General features: G+C 48.6%; 2 protein-coding genes across 24 annotated transcripts; one reads left to right on the top strand and one right to left on the bottom strand.

Annotated features, from left to right (window-relative positions):
* Nucleotides 1–394: 394 nt before the first annotated feature.
* Nucleotides 395–5,054, top strand: TOMM40L (translocase of outer mitochondrial membrane 40 like). Of its 6 annotated transcripts, none has more exons than XM_001173832.7 (10): nt 395–587; nt 806–1,055; nt 1,339–1,406; nt 1,709–1,801; nt 2,083–2,184; nt 2,331–2,436; nt 2,633–2,755; nt 2,876–2,952; nt 3,163–3,265; nt 3,404–5,054. In XM_001173832.7, exons 2-10 carry the CDS (start codon nt 941–943, stop codon nt 3,541–3,543), a joined length of 927 nt encoding a protein of 308 aa, XP_001173832.1. In that variant the 5' UTR covers nt 395–587; nt 806–940; the 3' UTR covers nt 3,544–5,054. The 6 variants fall into 6 exon arrangements, with proteins under 6 accessions (XP_001173832.1, XP_009434382.1, XP_009434384.1 ...); XM_009436107.5 differs by having other exon boundaries at nt 438–587; nt 906–1,055; XM_009436109.5 differs by lacking the exon at nt 2,083–2,184 and having other exon boundaries at nt 448–587.
* Nucleotides 4,114–12,571, bottom strand: NR1I3 (nuclear receptor subfamily 1 group I member 3). 18 transcript variants are annotated; one of them, XM_009433817.5, is made up of 9 exons: nt 12,409–12,571; nt 10,824–10,963; nt 10,212–10,342; nt 7,615–7,784; nt 7,253–7,392; nt 5,775–5,920; nt 5,563–5,691; nt 5,259–5,379; nt 4,114–4,374 (listed from the first exon to the last, which is right to left on the bottom strand). In XM_009433817.5, the coding sequence occupies exons 2-9, from the start codon at nt 10,928–10,930 to the stop codon at nt 4,245–4,247; spliced, it is 1,074 nt and encodes a 357-aa protein (XP_009432092.1). In that variant the 5' UTR covers nt 10,931–10,963; nt 12,409–12,571; the 3' UTR covers nt 4,114–4,244.
* Nucleotides 12,572–18,485: the final 5,914 nt, after the last annotated feature.

The raw sequence follows: 18,485 nt of genomic DNA, 5'->3' as shown, positions 1-18,485 counted from the left end.
GGCTGTGAGGAGGATTTCCCATGGGTTCTTTGGAGAGAAGGGAGCGAAAGAAATGAACCAGGGTTCCAAAGAAGTCTTCATAATCGTTCTTTCTGCCACCCTTCACACTATGCCAGTCTACAAGCTGTAGTTTCACTTTTCTGATGGATGAAACTACATGGGTGGAAGGAGCTTCAGTGGCCCAAGCTACAAGATGCTCCCTCTAGTGTCTTGCACGCTCACAAGTTTTTTTCCGACCTTGGAGAGGCCTAGTGATCTAAAGCCTTCCACTTCAAGTCCTGCCCGCCTCTGCAGCTCCAGGGTTGAAGCTCTTGGGCCGTCAGACCTGCCACTCATTTTCTTCCTCCCTTCCCATTGGCCCATGGTAAATAGGAGGCTTTTTTTTTTTTTTTCATTGATTGGGCGGGGCCCAATCAGGGTTGGGTTGGGTCTTTGACAGCTTTCTTTGCCAGATTCAAAGATGGCGCTTACGGCCACGCTAAGAATGCAGCGTGAAGCTGCAGTTCTGCCATCACTCAAGATGGCTGCCCCCATCAAGATGACCGGGGTGTGCCGGGGGGAAAGGGGCAGCATGATGGTCTGAGATGGTAAGGGATACTGCACCATTGCAGGCCTGGTCTTGGGGCCTGGGAATGAAGAATAGAGAGGCTAGGGAGCTAGGTGAAGTCTGTGGTGGGGGCTAGGATCAGAGAAAGGGAGAGAGGACAAGGGTGACAAGTGGGGGTGAGAGATCAAAGATGGGGCGGGAGTGTGCCTAGGGTTGTCTCTCCATGAGTGCTCTCCTTCCCTACTCTTCCTGTTCCAGGTGTAGCGTCGGACCATGTGGAAGTTTCTGAGGCTGGGGAGCCGGATAATGGGGGGTGGGGCCCGTTGGGGGGTAAAGGGGCAATAGCGTCCTTTCACAGGCTAACCTCGGCCCTTCCCAGTCCTCTGGACTAAAATGGGGAACACATTGGGCCTGGCACCAATGGGGACTTTGCCCCGCCGGAGCCCCCGCCGAGAGGAACCCCTGCCCAACCCTGGGAGCTTCGATGAGCTGCACCGGCTATGCAAAGGTGAGAACTTGGCACTTGGGTGTCTCAGGATGAAGGGGCAGAGGAGTGGAGGGTCTTGAATGCCGGATGTCTGGCGATGGGAGCAGGAAAGGGGAGATCATAGCTGGGTCATGCAGCCTCAGGGAGGATCAGGTGCCCAAATGAAGTGGAGCATTTCATTGCAGGACTTGAAAGGAGGTTAATTCCTCCAAAGTGTTCCCTATGGGATTGAAAGGGGAGACTATCTTTTGGGATAGGGGTTCTTTGTCTGTGCTTATTCCTTCCCTTCCCCTACCCCCTTCAGATGTATTCCCAGCACAGATGGAGGGCGTGAAGCTCGTTGTCAACAAGGTTCTGAGCAGCCATTTCCAGGTGCTCCCACTTCTCTGGCCCCTCCTTACTATTCCCCCTTTCCTGTCCCTGGATCATCTTCTCCTTTCCTTTGTACTCCAGCCCTAGCCAGTCTATGTGGGACAAATGAGGGAGGATATGGGGTTCTCTTTACCTCCGTGCCTGTGGGACTTGTTGCTTTTAATCTGATGACCTTCTCTGTATATGTTGGAATATTTAGGATTCTTGAGAGGCCCTCTGGATGGGGAAAAGACTAAGGGTGGGATGAGGGATTGAAGTGGAGCAGGAATGCGCTTTTCTCCACTGAATCCTCTTTTCCTCAGGTGGCGCACACTATACACATGAGTGCCCTGGGCTTGCCGGGATATCACCTCCATGCGGCCTATGCAGGGGATTGGCAGCTCAGTCCCACTGAGGTGAGGGCTCCACACACCTGGGTCATCTCCCTAAAAACCAATCTGGGACCCAGGTCTGGAGGAAGAGGAATTGTGTGTGTTATGGGGAGGAATGGGCCGTAACCTGATTGTGTCTTTTCTGAATCAGAGAGGGTAGAGAAACATTTTCTGTGAAGAGCCCAGAGTGTGTCTTTGTGACTCCACCAGGGGGCGCTGTGCACTCTTAATGAAGTTCTATATTTGGGTTTAGGCTGAGTGGTGCCATCCGGCTCAGCCTTACTACTGTGTACACCCTTCCACAGGTGTTCCCCACTGTGGTAGGGGATATGGACAGCAGTGGCAGCCTGAACGCCCAGGTCTTGCTCCTCTTGGCAGAGCGGCTCCGAGCTAAGGCTGTCTTCCAGGTGACCACAGTTCCTGCCTCCATCCCCTGAGGCACTTCCTCTTTCTCCTCCACGGGTTTTCTGCTCTGAGGGCTTGGAAGGAGGAGCAGAGTCTATAATGATCATAAAGAGGGAGGGAGATTTTACTTCTTGCTCTTGCCACCCAGACGCAGCAGGCCAAGTTCTTGACATGGCAGTTTGATGGCGAGTATCGGGGAGATGACTACACAGCCACTCTGACCCTAGGAAATCCTGACCTGATTGGGGAGTCGGGTGAGGAACTGGGACAGGGTTCTTTTTATCTTGGCGGCCCATTTGCTAATGTTACTATGCCTCTTCATCTTCTGTACAGTTTGGAGTTTAGAAAAGGAACTTCTTGGGCAGGCTGGGGTGGCGGTTATTGGGGGTGAGGGAGCAGGTCTGGATATTGTCTCTATGACTGACTCCATGTCTCCCCGTTCCCCCACAGTGATCATGGTTGCTCACTTCCTGCAGAGCCTCACTCATCGGCTGGTGCTGGGAGGAGAGCTAGTTTATCACCGGCGGCCAGGCGAAGAGGGGGCCATCTTGACACTGGCTGGGAAGTACTCGGGTATGGGGCGAAGTGAAGTAGTGGTGGTGGGGGGGGGGCAATTCTGGACTTTTCTGGGGTTCCTGGACTGTGTTATACTACAGTTAACACTCCTTCCCCTCTGTACTTTGGATTTTACAGCTGTACACTGGGTAGCTACATTGAATGTGGGATCAGGCGGGGCCCATGCAAGTTACTACCACAGGGCAAATGAACAGGTGAGACCTCTGATCTCATTCCCTCCTTGTCAGCAAGTCAGTCATGAACTTCTGTTCATCTGGACCTCTATCGCCCTGCTGACCTATTTTTCTTCCTACCACGCTGTGTATATATTTACATGCATGCCTCCATTCTGCTGATTCCCCATCAGGACCCTTCTGGTCTTCACTGATACTGATCTCTCTCTCATCCTTGCCCATGGTTCTCAGGTTCAGGTTGGAGTGGAGTTTGAGGCAAACACAAGGCTACAAGACACAACATTCTCCTTTGGTTACCACCTGACTCTGCCCCAGGCCAACATGGTATTTAGAGGTGAGGGTTATTGGGAGACATTTGGCTATGCTGAGGAATGGGGGATGCAGAGGAGGGAGGGAAGCTCGACCTTACTTCTGGTGATTATTTCCTCTAATCCCTGTTAAATAATCTAGTGGGTATTCTCTCCCCCAACAGGCTTGGTGGATAGTAACTGGTGTGTAGGTGCTGTGCTGGAGAAGAAGATGCCCCCTCTGCCTGTCACCCTAGCCCTTGGAGCCTTCCTCAATCACTGGCGCAACAGATTCCATTGTGGCTTCAGCATCACTGTGGGCTGAGGTTGTCCAGAGCCAGCCCCCACAGCAGCTGGAACCTCTGAGTCAGGTGCCCTAGGGCCAGAGACTAGGCCCCTCTTCAGAGCCCACCTTGCTGGGTGATCTCTAGGACCCAGGAGCAGAGTGGTGGACAGGACCATGCCCTCCTCAGAACTGGAGCTGCCACAGGGGCAGTTGATGAGGCAGAGGTTTGAGGATCCCCCCTCTGCTACCAGCCCCAGTATCACCTTCCCCATGCTCTTGTGGCTGTGGACTAAGGGGGAAGGATTAAGGGGTATGGCTGAATTCCCCCGGCACCCCTTGCCCTCAGGCTTCCTTCTTCCTTTCCCTTTGGTTAATCCTGCATGGGATTAGCTGACCATCCTGTTTTCCATCCCAGAGCCTCCCAAGGCTGGGAAAGTAGGGCTGAAGGGCTAGATGTTTGGTCTCAGGAAGTGGGGCCCACCCATTCCCAGAAGGAGCTTCTTTACCTCTTAGCCCTGAGGTTTCCTTCTTCCCATCTTCTGTGCTTCCAGAGAACAACTTTGTTCCTATGGTCACCCCCACTATCCCCATGACCGCATGAAGAGGCAGTTATTGCTTTAGTCTTTCATTGCAACCACTGGGCTCCCTTTGAACCCGGCCCAATCTTTGGTCCCAGCATTTTCCCACTCCAGTGTATCCAGGGTGTCCCAGGTGAGCTGGGGAAGGAAGTGAGCCTGGCCTCAGCTGCAGATCTCCTGGAGCAGCGGCATCATGGCAGACAGGCCCTGGATGTGCTGGATTTGGTACCCGTAGGCCTCATTAATGCTCCGGAGCTCAGCTAGCAGGCCTAGCAACTTCGCATACAGAAACCTTTGGAGGAAGTAGTGGGGTTGCCAGGAAAACAGGAGGGAAATAAGGCAGTTGGGAGTCTTGTCTCTAGGCCCTGATCCCCTGAACTATTCCTCAGTGAAGCCAGGTCTGAACATTAGAGAAAATCATGCTCTGGTATGACAGACTATCAGAGGTTCCAAAGGTCCTCCAGGGGGCCTCGGTCTGACACTGTCTTCTCTCACCATGCTCAGTTTTTTCTGAACCCAGAGCTCTGAGAGCCGAGTGTGAAGAAAGCTCCAGACTTGGCCAGAACTCCAACCATGTGGAATCTGAGGGCCTGGCCTTCTAGAGCAGGTTCTAGAAGGTGGATGTGTTCTATGGTATAAAGCATCCCCTTTCTGGCCAAACTAGCTCTTGGAGGAACGAGCAAAACAGAAGCAGTGCATACCTCAGAGCCTGGATAAATCACAGACTATTGAACCTGGAACTGGCTTTGACCATGAAACTGTGAATGGCCCTAACTTCAAGGGAAATGAGAAATCGAAGGAATTGGCCCAATGGCGAGGAGAGGAAAGGCCAAGGGAAGAGAAAAGTCTGCGTTAGTCTGGAGAAGTTGGACTAGTGAGGTAATGGATGTCATCAATCTCAGGAATGCTATTACCCAGAGCCTCTGAGCTACTACTTTGCATCTGTACTGAATAAAAAAAAATCTGGAAAAAGTGAGATGAAACAGCAGTATCCAAATACAGCAATTTGGATGCTGAAACGATGTGAGACAGGGATGGCCGGGGGAAGGAATAGACCCCAAGATACCTGAATTCCCTAAGGAAAGGACAGTAAAAAAACATTCCTCCCAAGCTCAATGTTTCACCAACCCCTTCCTGCCCTGGTGTGGCCTCCAAGCCCTCAGTGTCCCACCGTACCGATCCCGGGGCCTTCGCTGCTGGCCCTTGATGTAGCTTTGCAGAGTCAGTGCCATCTCCTCTTGCAGCTGATCAATCTCATCTCTCTGGGTAACTCCAGGTCGGTCTGTAAGATAGGGAGCTGGGAAGGACAAGGTGGGTGGCAGGGGTGGGCCTGCGTGGTGCCCCGGGGACTGAGGCTGGGATAGACCTAGTCTGCAGGTTTGACAGCTAGGCTAGAAGGTCTGGGTGGATGGACTCAAGGAGCTGAGTATTTGGGCAGAGGTGGTGCAGCAAAAGGCTCTGGGCTTTGGGAGGTGCTCACCAGGAGAGAAGAGGGCCATGGCAGCCAAGAGCACATACTCAGGCTCTTGGAGCTGCAGTTTTCGTAGTGTTCCATGGAAGTGAAAGAGCAACTCCAAAAACTCTACCTGGAACCCCACTGTGGGAGATACTAGGATTAGGAGCCTCTAGGTCACCTGACCACATACTGTACCATGAGGACACATGCCCCCTATTGCTCTAGCACCATCTCACCATGGGCTCCATCTTCAATTGTGTAGCGAAGAGGCCCGCAGAGGAAGTTTTGTGTTTGGAGACAGAAAGTGGTATTGAGTACGATGTGACAGATTTCCACAGCTGCTCCCTTGAGAAGGGAGATCTGGTCTTCAATGGGCAGGGAACTGTGGAAAGCAGGAAACAAGGACACTTTTCAATTTTTTTTTTTTTCTGAGACAGAGTCTCACTGTCACCCCAGCTGGAGTGCAGTGGTATAATCTCTGCTCACTGTAACCTCTGCCTCCTGGGTTCAAGCAATTCTCCTGCCTCAGCCTCCCAAGTAGCTTGGATTACAGGCGTGTGCCACCATGCCTGGCTGATTTTTTGTATTTTTAGTAGAGACGGGTTTTTACCGTGTTGGCCAGGCTGGTCTCCAACTACTGACCTCAGGTGATCCACCTGCCTTGGCCTCTCAAAGTGCTGGGATTACAGGCATGAGCCACTGCACCCAGCCCACTTTTTAATTTTTTGTTTGTTTATTTGTTTTTATTTTTTGTAAAGATGGAGTCTTACTATGTTGCCCAGGCTGGTCTCGAACTCCTAGGCTCAAGCAGTCCTCCTGCCTTGGCCTTCCAAAGTGCTGGGATTATAGGTGTGAGCCACTGTGCCCAGCTGACAAGGGCACCTTATTATTATTCTTATTAATTAATTTATTTTTGAGACAGAGTGTTGCTCTGTCACCCAGGCTGGATGTAGTGGCCTGATCTCGGCTACAGCAAACCTCCGCCTCCTGGTTTCAAGTGATTCTTCTGCCTCAGCCTCCCGAGGAGCTGGGATTATAGGCGCCCACCACCACACCCAGCTAAGTTTTGTATTTTTAGTAGAGACGGATTTCACCATGTTGGCCAGGCTGGTCTCAAATTCCTGAGCTCAAGTGATCCACCCGCCTTGGCCTCTCAAAGTGCTGGGATTACAGGCATGAGCCACCGTGCCTGGCCTATTATTATTATTTTTAGCTTTCATTTTTTGAGACAGTCTCACTCTGTCACCCAGGCTGGAATGCAGCGGTGCTATCTCAGCTCACTGCAGCCTCAACCTCCTGGGCTCAAGTGATCCTCCCACTTCAGCCTCCTGAGTACCTGGGACTACAGGCACCCACCATCATGCCCAGCTAATTTTTGTATTTTTTGTAGAGTTGGGGTTTTGTCATGTTGCTGAGGCTGGTCTCAAACTTCTGGACTCAAGCGATCTGCCAGCCTCTGCCTCCCAAAGTGCTGGGATTACTAGTGTGAGCCACTGCGCGGCATCTCAAGGGCACTTTAGATGCAAGCCTGTACTTCAGAGATGGAGAAGAACTCCCAGTTCTGATTGGCACATTTAAAACCAAAGCTGAGAATTCAAGACCTAATGCTTGGAAAGGCTGAGGCATGTGTTAATTTGTAGTCAGTGACTTTTCGGGGTGGATATACAATTTACTGAAGTGTTTGCCTCCTGAAAGATGAGGGGAGGTCACTCACCGGAAGACGGGCAGGTCCTTAGTAAACTTGATGACTTGCAGTACCATGAAAGTGTTGATGTCTGCGAAGTGTGTGACCAGAGGCAGCACAGGGGCCAGGGTGGGCAAGGGCTGGTGATGGATGAACAGATGAGCTGGAGGCTGCAATGATCAGAACATTAGCTAGAGGCCCTGGCCCTAGGGCCCTCCTTTAGGCCTCACCAGCCTTATCTTGGAAGAGTTCCTTGCTGAGAAGTCTGCTCAGGCTGGGGTTCTGGAGATCTGTTCTCAGTATCAGTGCATGGCATACACCCCTCTCCTTCAGACCAGCATTTTTGGGTGCCCTTTTAGTTGTATTCCAACCCAAATCCTGTCGGTGCTCACCCTAAACTGCACAAACTGTTCAAACATGGTGCCCATGTGGCGGGTGTGGGCCCCCAGGAGTGTCCGGATCAGCTCTTCTTGCTCCTTACTCAGTTGCACAGGTGTTTGCTGTGCCCGCCGCTGGGCCTGCTTTGCTCGCCGCAATGCCAGGGCTTCTGCCGACAGTATCACTGTGCCAGGCAAGAGATCATGACAAAGCTGTTGAGACCAGCAGAGCACTTCTCTCTGCTGGTCCCTCATCTGGGGCCCCTCAGCCGCCCTGCACAACGAAGGATGGGGGCAGTGTGGGGAATTCCTGAGACTTTCTTGGGCTTGGCTAAAGTCCTAGAGGCTCCAGGAGGCAGGGGGTTCCTATACACTTCCACCAACCTGTGAAGAACTGCAGCAGAAAACTGCACTGTGGGGGAGAAGGGAAGGGTGGCGAGGAAAGTATGAAAGATGTGAGGAAAGGCGCGAGGGCTTTTGGGGAAACAGTGTAGAGGGAGGGGTCTTGATACCTAGAGCATCACTTTATGTGATGTTTTCAAATAATTCTTCAAAAATAATCAAATAATCCTTTCAAATAAACCTTTATCTGATGTTTTAGCAAAATTTCAAAACTTCTGAGGTTAAATCCCACTGAATGAAACAACCCCAGGATAGGCAGGGCTGGTATTCATCATATATATATATATATATATGTGTGTGTGTGTGTGTGTGTATGTGTATATATGTATATATGTGTGTATATATATATTTTTTTGTTTGTTTTGTTTTGAGATGGAGTCTCTCACTCTGTTGCCCAGGCTGGAGTGCAATGGAGCAATCTCGGCTGACTGCAACCTCTGCCCCCTGGGTTCAAGCAATTCTCCCTGCCTCAGCCTCCTGACTAGCTGGGATTACAGCACCCACCACCACGCCCGGCTAATTTTTTTTTTTTTTTTTTTGTATTTTTAGTAGAGACGGGGTTTCACCATGTTGGCCAGGCTGGTCTCGAACTCCTGACCTCAAGTGATCCATTCACCTCGGCCTCCCAAAGTGCTGGGATTACAGGCGTGAGCCACTGCACCCAGCCCAATCACATTTTTTAGAAATGTGGACAGGCTTAGATTCTGGTGACAGAACCAAGGTCACAAAATAAGTAATATAGATTGAATTCAAACCAAAATCTTTTGACTTCTACAAAAGATCCAAGATGGAACCAAGATCTTGAATTCAGACCAAGATCCTTTGACTTCTACAGTTTCCTTTCATTCTTCCATAGTGAGAATCATGTGATATGGAAAAAGCAAGAGTTTGGGAGTCAGGTAAACTTGAGTTTGAATACTGACTGTACAACTTCTTCTTCCTTCTTCTTTTTCTAGAGAGGACATCTCACTCTGTTGACCAGGCTGGTCTTGAATTCCTGGCCTCAAACAATCCTCTTGTCCCAGCCTTCCAAAGTGCTGGGATTAGAGGTGTGAGCCACTGTGCTCGGCCTGCACAAGTTTTTAGTTGAATTAACTTGGGCAAATTAACTTCTGTGAGCCCCAGTTACATCCTCCTTTGGGAGCATAGCACAGTTACCTGGCACAGAGAAAGCATTAATTAAGTTATTGAGCACCTACTAGGTGACAGGCACTATACTCAAGAGATACAAAATAAAAAACACACCTGTAATCTGAGCACTTGGGGAGGCGGAGGTGGGCAGATCGCCTGAGGCCAGGAGTTTGAGACCAGCGTGGCCAACATGGTGAAAGCTCATCTCTACTAAAAATACAAAAAATTAGCTGGGTGTGGTGGCACATGCCTGTAATCCCAGCTATGCAGGAGGCTGAGGCAGGAGAATCACTTGAACGCAGGAGGCGGAGGTTGCAGTGAGCCCAGATGGCGCCACTGCACTCCAGCCTAGGCAACAGAGTATGAGACTTTATCAAAAAAAATAGAAAGAAAAGAAAAGAAAAGACAAGACTAGCCATGTGGCTATCTAGGAGAAAAGCATTTCAGGTAGAGGAAATGGCAAGTGGAAAAGCCTTGGGGAAGAGTGCGCTTGGTGTTTCTTTTTTTTTTTTGAGTCGGAATCTGGCTCTGTCACCCAGGCTGGAGTGCAGCGGCGCGATCTCGGCTCACTGCAAGCTCCGCCTCCCGGGTTCACGCCATTCTCCTGCCTCAGCCTCCCGAGTAGCTGGGACTACAGGCGCCCGCCACTACGGCCGGCTAATTTTTTGTGTGTTTTTTTAGTAGAGACGGGGTTTCACTGTGTTAGCCAGAATGGTCTCGATCTCCTGACCTCGTGATCCGCCTGCCTCGGCCTCCCAACGTGCTGGGATTACAGGCGTGAGCCACCGCGCCCGGCCTGGTGTTTCTAAGAATGACAGTAAAGTCAGTGTGGCTAGAATTGATTGAGTAAGGGGGGAAGAGTATGAAATAAAGTCTGAAAGGTGTTGTGGGAGAGCTAGATCATAAGATCACGTACTTTGAGATGGGGAGCCATTGGGTGTCTTGAGTGAATAGTGACATAATCCAACTAGTTTCAAAAAGAGTACTGTGCCTGCTATGTAGAGAATGCACTGTTGGGAACAAGGACAAAGCAGACAGACGCAGTCAATGGATTCTTGGGATGTAGGGGGCCAACTCACTGTCTTTCCTCATGCCAGCATCTAAGCACTTCTGCAACCTGCAGGCTGGGCAGTGGCGCCTCTGAGTCTTGCTGACTTCACAGCTTCCAGCAAAGGGGCAGGTGGGACCAATGCTTTTGCTGACTGTTCTCCTGTGAGACACAGAGATGTTGTTAGAGTCTGGGATGCAATGGATAGGTGAGGGGCTGAGATGACATGGTCTAAAAGACCTGGGAATCTGGTGAAATGGACTAATCTGAGCTGTGCCCAAAGGTCCCCAGGGGTGGATAGCATCCAACACATCTCAAGCATTTCCATGGCAACACAGCATCACTCCAGAAAGCCTAGTTGATGTAGTACTAGCTAGGTGCTTCACAGGCAGTGGGTACATAATAAGTGCTCTTGACTAATGGGCTGTATCCATCAGACAAACATTCAGCTTTCCCTCTGTTATGCCACCAGTTTATACAGTGATGTGTTTGGCAAGATGTAGGATGCCAGCCACAGGGTAGTTAGACTCTAAGATAAAGGAGTAATGTAGCTGGACAGGCTTGGGCACCAGCGAGGGTGTAAAGGCTGACTAATAGGGAGTTTGGTTTGGAGGGCTATTTCCATTGGGGAGGAGACTCTCACCTGAAGAAACCCTTGCAGCCCTCACAAGTCAGCGCATTAAAGTGGTAGCCTGTGGCTTGGTCCCCACATACCACACAGTTCCTCAGCTCATCTTCCCTACTGGCCATGACGTCACGTGTTGGGGTGGCTGTCACAGACTCCTGAATGTAGGAGGGGTCAGCAGTGAGTTTTGGGCCACCCTTGACCCTTTTCTGTCCCTTCTAGAAAGTCTCTTTCCAAACCAAACCAAACATGCCCTTGACTTGATCCCTGGCGTTATCTTTTGTGTTTTTTTTTTCTTTTTCTTTTTCTTTTTTTTCTGACACAAGTTCTTGCTCTGTCACCTAGGCTAGATCTCTGCTCATTGCAACCTCTGCCTCCTGGGCTCAAGCAATCCTCCGCCTCAGCCTCCTGAGTAGCAGGGACTACAGGTCCAGACCACCACGTCCAGCTAATTTTTGTTTATTTATTATTTTTTTTTGTAGAGATGGGGTTTTGCCATGTTGCCCAGGTTGGTTTTTTTGTTTGTTTTTTTTGTTTATTTGTTTGTTCTGTTTTTTGAGATAGAGTCTTACTCTGTTGCCTAGTGTTGCCTAGGCTGGAGTGCATCATAGTTCAATGTAACCTCACACTCCTGGGCTCAAGGGATCCTCCTGCCTCAACCTCCTGAGTAGCTGGAACTATAGGTACACACCACCACACCAGGATATTTTTTTCTTTTCCTTCCTTCCTTCCTCCCTCCCTCTCTTATTCCTTTCTTTCCTTTTTTTTCCCTGAAATTGAGTCTTGCTCTGTCACCCAGGCTGGAGTGCAGTGGTGCAATCTTGGCTCGCTACAACCTCTGCCTCCCAGATTCAAGTGATTCTCATGCCTCCGCCTCCTGAGTAGCTGGGATTAAGGTGCCCGCCACCATGCCCAGCTAATTTTTTATTTTTAGTAGAGATGGGGTTTCACCATATTGGCCAGGCTGGTTTCAAATTCCTGACTTAGGCCCGGTGCGGTGTCTCATGCCTGTAATTCCAGCACTTTGGGAGGCCGAGGTGGGCGGATCACCAGGTCATGAGATCGAGACCATCCTGGCCATCATGGTGAAACCCCGTCTCTACTAAAAATACAAAAATTAGCTGGGCATCGTGGCGTGTGCCTGCAGTCCCAGCTATTTGGGAGGCTGAGGCAGGAGAATCGCTTGAACCTGGGAGGCGGAGGTTGCAGTGAGCCGAGATTGCGCCACTGCACTCCAACTTGGGCGACAGAGCGAGACTCCATCTCAAAAAAAAACCAAAAAAAAAAACCAAAACAAAAAACAAAAAACAAAAAAACAAAAAAACAAATTCCTGACTTCAAGTGATCAATCCTCCCACCTTGGCTTCCCAAAGTGCTGGGATTACAGGCATGAGCTCCCTCGCCTGGCCTCTTTTCTTTCTTTTTTGTAGAGATGGGGTCTGTTATGTAACCCAGGTTGGTCTTGAACTCCTGGGCTCAAGCGATCCCCCCACCTTGGCCTCCCAAAGTGCTGGAATTACACACGTGAGCCACTATATGCCTAGCCCCCAGCATTATCTGTATTTTATTGCATTTAGTCTTTGGCCCCCAACAGATTTCCTACCTGCTTCTCTTAGGCAGCATGTCACCTGCAGGCCACAGAATCTGGTATGGAATGCCTCTCCCCAAACTCCCACGCTGTTGCTGGTTTTCCTCTGATCTCAGGAGTTGCCAGTGATTGGAGTTAGGGATTATGACCCTTAGTATCTGGAAAACAAGAGATGTCTGTTTTATGTGGCCTCCAGTTGCTCTCAGTGACTGTGGGGTTAGGGCACAGACCCTGGACTCAGGGCAAAGGCCTGGGTGGGAAGTTTTCCCAGCATGACAAAAGTGCTGGTTGGTGGCACATGGGGAGGGACTCCGGTGGGTGGGAACCTTGTGACTCATTGGAAGCTGCTGCTTATTAGACTCATCGAGATTTTCCCTGTTGATGAGTTTAAGGCTACATCTGCAGCCTTCTGTGTACAGAGATCCTGAACAAGCTGGGAAGAGAGAGAGAGAGAGAGACAGGCAGACAGACAGAGCAAGCTTTTTCACACGCAGTATGTCAGTACTAAAAGAAGAGGTGTGACAGTTCCACAAGGCTCCCCCAAAAAAAGTTTTTAAGAGACTAGGGGCTGGGCACGGTGGCTCACGCCTGTAATCCCAGAACTTTGGGAGGCTGAGGCAGGCAGGTCACTTGAGGTCAGTAGTTCGAGACCAGCTTGGATAACATGGTGAAACCCTGTCTTTACTAAAAATACAAAAATTAGCCAGGCATGATGGCACATACTTGTAATCCCAGCTAATTGGGAGGCTGAGGTGGGAGGACTGCTTGAACTCGGGAGGCGGAGGTTGCAGTGAACTGAGATCATGCCACTGAACTCCAGCCTGGGCACAGAACAAGTGAGACTCCGTCTAAAAAAAAAAAAAAAAAAAAGAGAGAGAGAGACTAGGATCTAAGTAAGAGCTTACGGAAAGAGCCCTCTCACTTCATAACTAGGGAGGGCTGAGAATCAAATCAGAGTGACCACAGGGCACAGTGACATGCCCTGTACATCCCCCCTACTCTGGAGACAGGTAGAGAATGGTTTGAGCCCAGGAGTTTGAATCCAACCTGGGCAACATAGCAAGACTCTATCTCTAATAATAATAATAATAATAATAATAATAATAATAATAAAAAAGTGCTATTTTTAAAAAATATTTTTTTTTTTGGCTGGGCGGGGTGGCTCATGCCTGTAATCCCAGCACTTTGGGAGGCCGAGTTGGGCAGATCATGAGATCAAGAGATCTGGCCAATGTGGTGAAACCCTGTCTTTACTAAAAATACAAAAATTAGCCAGGCATGGTGGTGCACGCTAGTATTCCTAGCTACGTGGAAGGCTGAGGCAGGAGAATTACTTGAACCCAGGAGGCAGAGGTTGCAGTGAGCTGAGATCGCAGCACTGCACTCCAGCCTGGGTGACAGAGCCACCACACCCAGCTAATTTTTGTACTTTTAGTAGAGCTGGGGTTTGTGTTGACCAGGCTGGTCTCGGACTCCTGACCTCGTGATCCGCCCGCCTCGGCCTCCCAAAGTGCTGGGATTACAGGCGTGCACCTGTAATAATAGCTACTGCGCCCGGCCTATTTTTCTTTGTTTTGCTATTATGTCTTCTGCTTCTTCATTTGCATTAAATTATAATTAATGTTTCTCTAAAGATGAGTTAAAACCCCAAGTGCAGGCTGGAGTCATACACACACACACACACACACACACACACACACAGAGAGAGAGAGAGAGAGAGACTGAGTTAAAAAGATCCTTGTTTAGGTTACCAGAATGAGTTGGTAGAACCCCTAATCTCAAGTGGTATAGCATCTAACTATGCATAACTTTGTATTTTGAAATAAACTGAGTTCCAGAGAGCACAGATGCTTGGATCTGTTCCTTGGGAGATGGTAAGAATATTTATGTGTATGTATCTGTTGGTGTCTTTGTGACTCTGACAATTCATACTAATTTATTCAATCAACAAATATTGACCAAGAATCCACCTATGTCTTAGATACTAGAGTTAAAAAATGAGTAAGATGCTCTCCTACCCTCATGAATTTTAATCGCTAATGGGGGAGACAGACCTTTACACAGATATAAAGAAATATGGTCAGATCAGTGATGATGCCATGCACAGAGCATTATGGCACCGAAATAGCGGGGCACCTAATTCTGCTTTGGCAAAGGGGTGTCGAGGAAGAGGCAGGAGAGGCTTTCTGGAGGTGTGGCAACTGAGCTGACTTTTAAAGGGTAATGATGAGTTAGCTAGGGGGAATATAAAAGGCAGTTCAGGCAGAGGGTGCAACCTGAGATGGTCAAGAAGCCAGATACAAAAAGGTAGATATGGTAGAACCACAGATGGGCCTCTCTTACTGGAGCATAACATTTCAGGCTGGGAGTGGGAAGAGATAAGGCTGGAGAGGTGGGATATAAGGCTGAGATGTAGGCAGATCACAGGAGACCTCATGTGTCAGGCTAAACACTTTGAGTCCATCAGGAAACTTTGAAAGAGAAAGCTGTGAAATGACATTGTCATGTCTATATTCTAGATCGTTTACTCTGCTGGCTGTTGAATTTGAGGGGGTAGGACTGAAGGCAAAGAGACCAGTTAGTAAGCTATTGCCTGCCGGGTGTGGTGGCTCATGCCTGTGATCCCAGCACTTTGGGAGGCCGAGATGGGCAGATCATGAAGTCAGGAGATTGAGACCATCCTGGCTAGCGCGGCAAAACCCCGTCTCTACTAGAAATGCAAAGAATTGGCTGGGCACGGTGGCGGGCGCCTCCCAGCTACTTGGGAGGCTGAGGCCGGAGAATGGCGTGAACCTGGGAGGCGGAGGTTGCAGTGAGCCGAGATTGCGCCACTGCATTCCAGCCTGGGCAACAGAGCAAGATTCCGTCCCCCCACACCAAAAAAAGGAAGAAGAAGAAGAAGAAGAAGAAGAAGAAGAAGAAGAAGAAGAAGAAGAAGAAGAAAGAAGGAAGAAGGAAGAAGGAAGAAGGAAGAAGGAAGGAAGAAGGAAGAAGGAAGAAGGAAGAAGGAAGAAGGAAGAAGGAAGGAAGAAGGAAGAAGGAAGAAGGAAGAAGGAAGAAGGAAGAAGGAAGAAGAAGAAGAAGAAGAAAGCTATTGCCATAATGTAGGTGAGAGAAGATTAAGCCGGAGCTAAGATAGTGGAAGGATGTAGGGGAGGAGAGGGTTTTGAGAAATACATGGAAAGTGGAATTATTGGAATTTGGTGACTACTAGAGTGCCTGGATTAAGAAAGAGGACGAGAAATTAAAGATGACTCCAGGTTTCTGGCATGGGTGACTGAGTGGATGGTAGTATCGCCAATTGGGAGACAGACTGCAGGAGAAGGACAAGGGCCCTCCATACTTGGGTGCCAATCCATTTTCACAGTTGACAATTTACTCCAGCAATAAGTTATCAAGTGTCCACTCATGATTAGGCACCAGAAGGAGAGACAAAAGAGAGTCCCTATTACAGAGACACTTCCAGATTAATTATGAAGACTGAATACATAAATTGAATTCCTAGGTCTTAAAAGAAAATATATAATCAAACCTTAAATGTTTGATTTAAGGTTGTGGTAAAGACTATGTATAATATTATAGGTATTAATTGCTCCCTTAATTTATTCTTCTTGTGTACCCAGTATGAGCAGAGTACTATGTAAAAATCCTTGCCTGTGTTAACACTGTAAGATAGGTAATATCATCATTTTACAGATGAGAAAACTGAGGCTCAGAGTGTTTAGATAGCTTATATAAGGGCCAATATACCCAACAGTTTATTAGATGACTCCACTTGGATGTCACATAGACACCTCAAATTCAATATGTCTCAAATTGAATTGTCAACCCCCCACAAACTAACTTTTCCTATGTTACCTAACTTGGTGACTAGTCCAACGTGAGAAAGTGGAAAGAACATGGGCTTTGGGGTCATATAGACTTAGGTTCAAATTCTGACTGGCTCTTGCTAGTTGAATTACTTATTTTTTGCCACTTCTCTAATTGTTTGACATGACTGAGACCCAGCTCCATGGGGCCCTGGGAATCAGATATCATCAGGCTGAGCCAATACCGGACCAGGGAAGGGAGGCATACTTCCTCTTCTTACATCAGCTTTGAATGCTTAGGGAGAGGCTAGGCTAGAAAGATATTCTGGTCCAGGGATGCCCTTCACCTGGGGCCAGGGATTACACCGAGCCTTGTTCTTCTTGGAGAAGTCCACCTTGAAGTTCTTTGAGATGGGGTTGCCTTGGGAACAGACTGCTTTGAGTTTGCTCTTCTGTGTACAGAAACCCTCCCCTGGCTTCAGGGTCTCTGCTGTAACGCAGATGGAGAGTGGAATCTGCTGCAGGATGCCCCTGGCATCCATGGTGAACAGGCTTTCAGGGTTAACTGATACCCTCACCCTCTTCCAACATGCCTTTTCCAGGCCAGGGTCTGAAAAACACCTGTGAGGATTGTGACCTGATGGGTTAAGCTCTCTGAATTTCAGTTTTCTTACCTGGAAAAAAAAAAGGGTTAAAACACTCATTATCCAGGTTTGCTGTGAAGATTAAACAAAGTAATAAAGTAGTAAAATGTAAAATTCCTTACACGGTGCTTGAAACATGGAAGGAAATCAACACATATTCATTCTCTTACCTTCTTCCTTTCCTTCCCCTTTTACTGCTGTCTTCTCCCAGATACAAAACCAGAAACTGGTGAGTCACCTAGTCTCCTTTCTCTCCCTCACTCCCTATAAATGACCAAATGCCATGACCTGTCATTCCTATCTTCTGACCTCTACATGCCCACTACCTCTTAGCTGAGTTTAGGCCCTCAACATTTTTCACTTACTGCTGCAGTAGACTATTCAATTATTCTCCCTGCTCCCAGCCTCATCTCCTTCCAACCCATCCTCCATGCTGTTGCTATTTCTAAAATGCAAATTTGATCATGTCTCTCCCCTGCTTAAAATTCTTCATTTGCTTTCCATCACCTTCACGATAAAATCCAATCTCTTTAGCATGTCACACAAAGTCCTTTGTGATCTGGCCCCTATTTAATCACTCTGGCCTCATCTATTCTGTCCCCACTTCCCTCCCCTGACCTAGCACATCACACTTTGGCTCTAGATGTGCTTAGGCATTTAGAGTTCCCTGAACAAGCTGTGCTCACTCACCTCTGAACAACTGCCCTTGTTGTTCCCTCTGGTTGGAATCACCTCACGCACCCTTACTTTCAAACCCTCCTCCCTGATCCTCCTGATCCTCTTGGTCCTTCAGGCCTGGGTAGAGCAGATCACCTGTGTGAGCCTAATAGATCTACACCTCTGTACACAAATTTGTCACAGCACTTATCACATTGCAGAACAACTGACTGTTTCTTTTTGACTCTGTCAATCAACTGTGAGTTGATGAAGTCAAGGGCTGCACCTGTCATTTGGGGATCCTTAGGGTCTTATGTACTCCAAGCATATATAATAAATATTTATGGAATGAATAAATGGACTAGGATACAAATTAAGATCTGATTTCAAACCCTTGCTCTTTTCATGCAACATCATATGCTATTGTTTGTGAATGAGCGCACTCATTCATTCAATAAATATGAAATGGGTATCTACTTTGTGCCAGGCATTTTGCTAGCACTATCATCTGAATACCTTTCTATTTCCCTTTTAGCTGCTTTCTTTTTTAACTTTTTAATTTTTTTTTTTTTTTGAGATGGAGTTTTGCTCTTGTTGCCCAGGCTGGGAGTGCCATGCAGTGGCGTGATCTCGGCTCACTGCAACCTCTGCCTCTTGGGTTCAAGCAATTCTGCTGCCTCAGCCTCCCAAGTAGCTGGGATTACAGACATGCACCACCACACCTGGCTAATTTTGTATTTTTAGTAGACACTGGGTTTCACCATGTTGGTCAGGCTGGTCTTGAACTCCTGACCTCAGGTGGTCCACCTGCCTCTGCCTCCCAAGTGCTGGAGTTACAGGCGTGAGCCACCGCACTTGGCCTAGCTGCTATCTTTCACAGCTCTGTCACCCAGGTTGGAGTGCAGTGGCTTGATCTCGGCTCACTGCAACTTTCGCCTTCTGGGTTCAAGCGATTCTCCCGCCTCAGCCTCCTGAGTAGCTG

This window comes from Pan troglodytes, chromosome 1 (assembly GCF_028858775.2).
Source record: "Pan troglodytes isolate AG18354 chromosome 1, NHGRI_mPanTro3-v2.0_pri, whole genome shotgun sequence".
NCBI classification, from domain to species: Eukaryota; Metazoa; Chordata; class Mammalia; order Primates; family Hominidae; genus Pan; species Pan troglodytes.
This window is presented reverse-complemented; position numbering and strand designations above follow the sequence as displayed.